The 4,365-nt window shown below is 38.9% G+C and overlaps 1 protein-coding gene across 1 annotated transcript; it reads right to left on the bottom strand.

Moving 5' to 3' along the window:
- Positions 1–3,576: 3,576 nt before the first annotated feature.
- Positions 3,577–4,140, bottom strand: LOC131329832 (uncharacterized). Its single transcript, XM_058363222.1, has 2 exons — positions 3,823–4,140; positions 3,577–3,771 (listed from the first exon to the last, which is right to left on the bottom strand). The coding sequence occupies exons 1-2, from the start codon at positions 4,138–4,140 to the stop codon at positions 3,577–3,579; spliced, it is 513 nt and encodes a 170-aa protein (XP_058219205.1).
- Between the last annotated feature and the right edge of the window lie 225 nt (positions 4,141–4,365).

Here is a 4,365-nt window from a genome sequence, read left to right on the forward strand (position 1 = left end):
CACTTGTACTATTTTATTCAATAAAGTACTTTGGAAATCTAGGGTTTAGATATACCCCAATATTTTAATGCATAAAAGTACATGGGAAATCCAAATCTTGATTATTTAAATAAAACCTTGTACCTTGTTAGAAGATTTGAGCTATTACCCAATGGGTAATAAATTCCCTAGCGGTTAATAACCAATGGATATAGAGAATACCCAATAAACAATGCATAAATGTACTCGCACATGTGTTTAAAACATATATAATACTATATCTTTGTACTTATCAAAATATTTTAATGAGAGGCCTATTGTCCAATGGACAAAGATTACCCTAACTTCTATTGACCAATGGGTAAAGGCAAAATGGTTCAAGAGGTTCAAAAGGTTCATCTAGTAACTAGGTGAGTTTGGTTGCTCGGTTCCTCCAAGTAGTCGGTTGGAATCTAATTCGATTGGCCCCGAAGGACTAAAATCTAATTACGACGGATTACTGAAAGTAAAAATAAGTAATTCAAATAAAATTCAAATATTTCACGAAATTTTTACTGACAAAAAATCAGGGCTGTTACAGGAAGGTAGACTTATAAAGTACATAATTGTTATTAGACATATTAGTAGTATCTGTACAGTAACCGTTTTCATTGAATTGATTTCCATGCATGCATTCTCTTTATTCAGACTAGCAGAGTACTCGAGCAATCTTGCATTTTGCGATTTATTTATCCAATCGAGGTGAGTTGTTAAGTATGTGATCCCTTTCTTTGGAATCCTCTTGAACCTATCGACCATTGACAGTTCGTTATTCGTTGTGATCCGATGATAATATTCTTATTCGTTGCTCTCATGATTATTGACAATTGACGTACCCTTGGGCATACAAAATTATTTGAGAATATTTGTGATTGATTGATTGCCCCTATTTTTACTGACGTCGATTCGTTGACTCCATCATATTATTGTGACTATGCAACGACATGGGGAATAATCCTGGTGCAGGTGACTCCGGTTCGCCGTTGTTCTTATGTGTTTGGGACCATGGATTATGTTTATATTTATGAAAGTCCAAGGGAAAGACCCGTGAAATATCGTGGTGACTTTGGCAGCTAGGGAAAAGACTTGTAAAATACCCTGTGACTCTAGTGCTCAACGGATAGGGAAAAGACTTCTGAGATACCCTGTGACCCTATTCCAGATCGGCTTAGGGAAAAGGTCCCAGGCGCCATCCTGTGGTGACTCTAAGTACGGTGTTGGATCCAACGGGTTAAGCCCTAAGAAAATATTTGGCATTTGGTACTTGGTAATTGGAAGATATGGTTGTCACTTTGGTTTGGACTACCTCATTATTGATGTTCATTATTTTGATATTGTTGAGCAGACTGTTGGTATAGAATGATTGCTATCATTGTTCGATTGTTGTTAGAGTTCATTATTCAGTTATTCATTTGTGGACACTATTTGTTGAGCCATTGATCATTACTATTTGAAACCCTTTTCTTTGAAGCCTTCATCACCGTTCATTTATACGTATGCCACTTTGTATTATTCCATTAGAATGTTTAACTACTCACTGAGCTCGACAGCTGACGAATTTATTCCACCTTCTTTTTTTTTTCAAGTTAGTGCATGAGGCATTGTAGTGGACTCTACGGCGTTGTTGGGGGGTGCGTTTGCATTTTTATTTCTTTTATCGTGCCAAACCGTGTCACACCCTCGATTTTCAACATAAACATTAAGGGATTTTAATAAATAAAACCTCACATTAGTCTGTACAATACCCCAAAATAGTTCGACATTTCCATTTCCACAATTACACTTTGTCCTCCATTAATTTTCAAAAGTTTGCATCATTGGCTCCGAGGCCCAAGTCATCGTAAGTATTGAGTATCAAGGAGAGTTAAGGACTTACAATATTCCCAAAATCAAAAGATTTACAAATAGAGTTATAAATACATCTTTCAAAAATAATTTACAAAGATGACTCGGTAACTCCTCAATGTTAGCTTTCAAAAGAATGTCCACATCCATGCACTCTAAACATGAAGTTATTGCCCTAGGTTAGTACCTGAAAAATAATGTAAGGTTTGAGCTACACTAGCCCAGTAGAAAACTCTAATCTAACAATGTATGCATATAAAATGTAGGGATGATCACATGATGATCAACGATATAGAAATTTGAAGAATATACGGTAACAATGACCAGTAACTCGACACTCCCATTTCAAAACCAACCGAATACTTGATGAGAAGCCTTTATAAGTACCATGTGTCCAAACGTGTCTCATACATCTGTCTTGAGCCGTAGCTCCTGCCGGGCCAGTTAAAGGACCCTGATGTTCTCTGCCAAGCACCTTACCCATAGGGTGGTCCTGAAGTATCCAATACGAGCATATAGCTCCTACCAGGCCAATTAAAGGACCCCGATGTCCTCTGCCAGGCACTCACCCGTCGATGAGTCTTGAATGTTCGCGTTGTGTCCGTAAAGTTCCAAAATCGTCTTTACCGCCACGTTCGTATAATTCAAACCCAACTTTGATACATAAAGTGATTCTTGTAAAATCATGTCCAAACGAGCTTTGAAGTTATGAATACGTTCAACAAAGTCATTAAAATATGAGTAACCAAGTTAAGAGTCATTTGGGAGGTGTTTGGGTAGGTTGGAAGTGATTGGAAACCAAAACGGTGAAAAATGAAGCAAAATAGTGAAAAAACTAGAGATAAGCAACATGTATTGATACCTTGAACAATGGTATCTATACCATTGGGTTAAGAAGTGCTCCAGACGCAAGGGTATCGATAACAAGGACAAATGGTATTGATGACAAGTGATTTCTGGGTTTTGGAATACAAAGGTATCGATAACAATGCAAATGGTATCGATAACAATTCAATTCGAGCAGATTTTCTACAGATTTTCATGGGTTCAACAACAACAACGACGACGACGATGATCAATGGCAAGAATCAAGCTACAAGAAACAAGTCATAAACATATATTGAAAGTTAAAACTCCCTACCTCAAAGATTGAAGAATCAATCAAAGGGTTTTCCAAGCCCTAGTTCCAATGCTTGAAATCGGATGGGATTCGCCTCCACCGAGCTCAATCTTACGAGAAACGAGCTCCAATACTTGTAGGAGTGAAAGGTTGAAGGTAGTTTTGAGTGGGTTTTGGGTTATTGGGTGAAATTTGGAGATAGGGTAAGAGAGAGGGAAAGAGCCGAAAGGAGAGAATGAGGGACGGGAGATTGAGAGTGAGGGGTGTGAGTATGTTTCTCACACTCCTCTCTGTATATACTCACATAAATGCAAACTACACAATCACCCACATCTTTCAAACTTTTGCACATTGAAACCCTCGAACAATTATCCATATAATGTTTTCAATTATCCTTTACGAAACAATTTAAATTTATTAAATGAAATTACGGGTCTTTACACTCTACCCTCCTTAAGAAATTTCGTCCTCGAAATTTTTCATACCATGTCTAGCTAACATGTACATCACATATGCATGCAACATTTATGGCTATCAATATTATGCAACAAGTCAAATAGCATGAAACTTCTATATTAAACACTCACATCGATTTATCCCGGAAATAGGTACGGGTACTTCTCCCTAACTTCATCTTCTCGTTCCCAAGTCAACTCCTCACTACCCTGACTTTTCCACAATACTTGCACTAGTGATATCGTCTTACCCTTCAACACTTGATCACGCGTGTCTAGGATACGTATTGGCTCTTCCCCATATGATGCGTCGGCTTCCAATTCGAGTTCGGACTATTCTAACACATGTGACAGATCTGGTTCGTACTTCTTCAACATAGATACGTGAAACACATCATGCACATTCGATAATCTCGATGGCAAAGCTAGACGGTACGCAACCTCCTCGATTTTCTCGATAATGTCGAATGGATCGATATAACACGATGAAAGCTTTCCTTTCTTCCCAAAACGTGATAAACCTCGACGTGGCGATACTTTAAGAAACACGTGATCTCCCACTTCGAATGATAATGGGCGACGACGATAGTCGGCATAGCTCTTTTGTCGACTTTGAGCGGTTAGCAACCTTAAGCGAATCACCTTGACTTGTTCGGTAGTTCTTTCTTGAGCCTCTAAAAGTCGTTGGCGAATCGATCCCATACTCTCGGTAGTTTCTTTGATCAAATCCGGCCCCACTAACGTAGCCTCTCCCAATTCGGTCCAACACACGGGTGATCGACACAGTCTCCCATACAAGGCTTCATGCGGCGCCATCTCGATACTCGATTCTCGATTGATAGCTATTGTTGTACGCGAATTTGACTAACGGTAGGTGGTCTTCCCAATTTCCCCGGAAGTCCATAACGCAAGCCCGAAGCATGTCTT

This window comes from Rhododendron vialii, chromosome 1a, assembly GCF_030253575.1.
Source record: "Rhododendron vialii isolate Sample 1 chromosome 1a, ASM3025357v1".
Classification (NCBI taxonomy): domain Eukaryota; kingdom Viridiplantae; phylum Streptophyta; class Magnoliopsida; order Ericales; family Ericaceae; genus Rhododendron; species Rhododendron vialii.

Coding starts and splice junctions, on each gene's coding strand:
- LOC131329832 (XM_058363222.1), bottom strand. CDS start 4,140: ATGGGATCGATTCGCCAACGACTTTTAGAGGCTCAAGAAAGAACTACC. Junction 3,772..3,822: donor ATGTGCATGATGTGTTTCAC/GTATCTATGTTG, acceptor GTGTTAGAATAG/TCCGAACTCGAATTGGAAGC.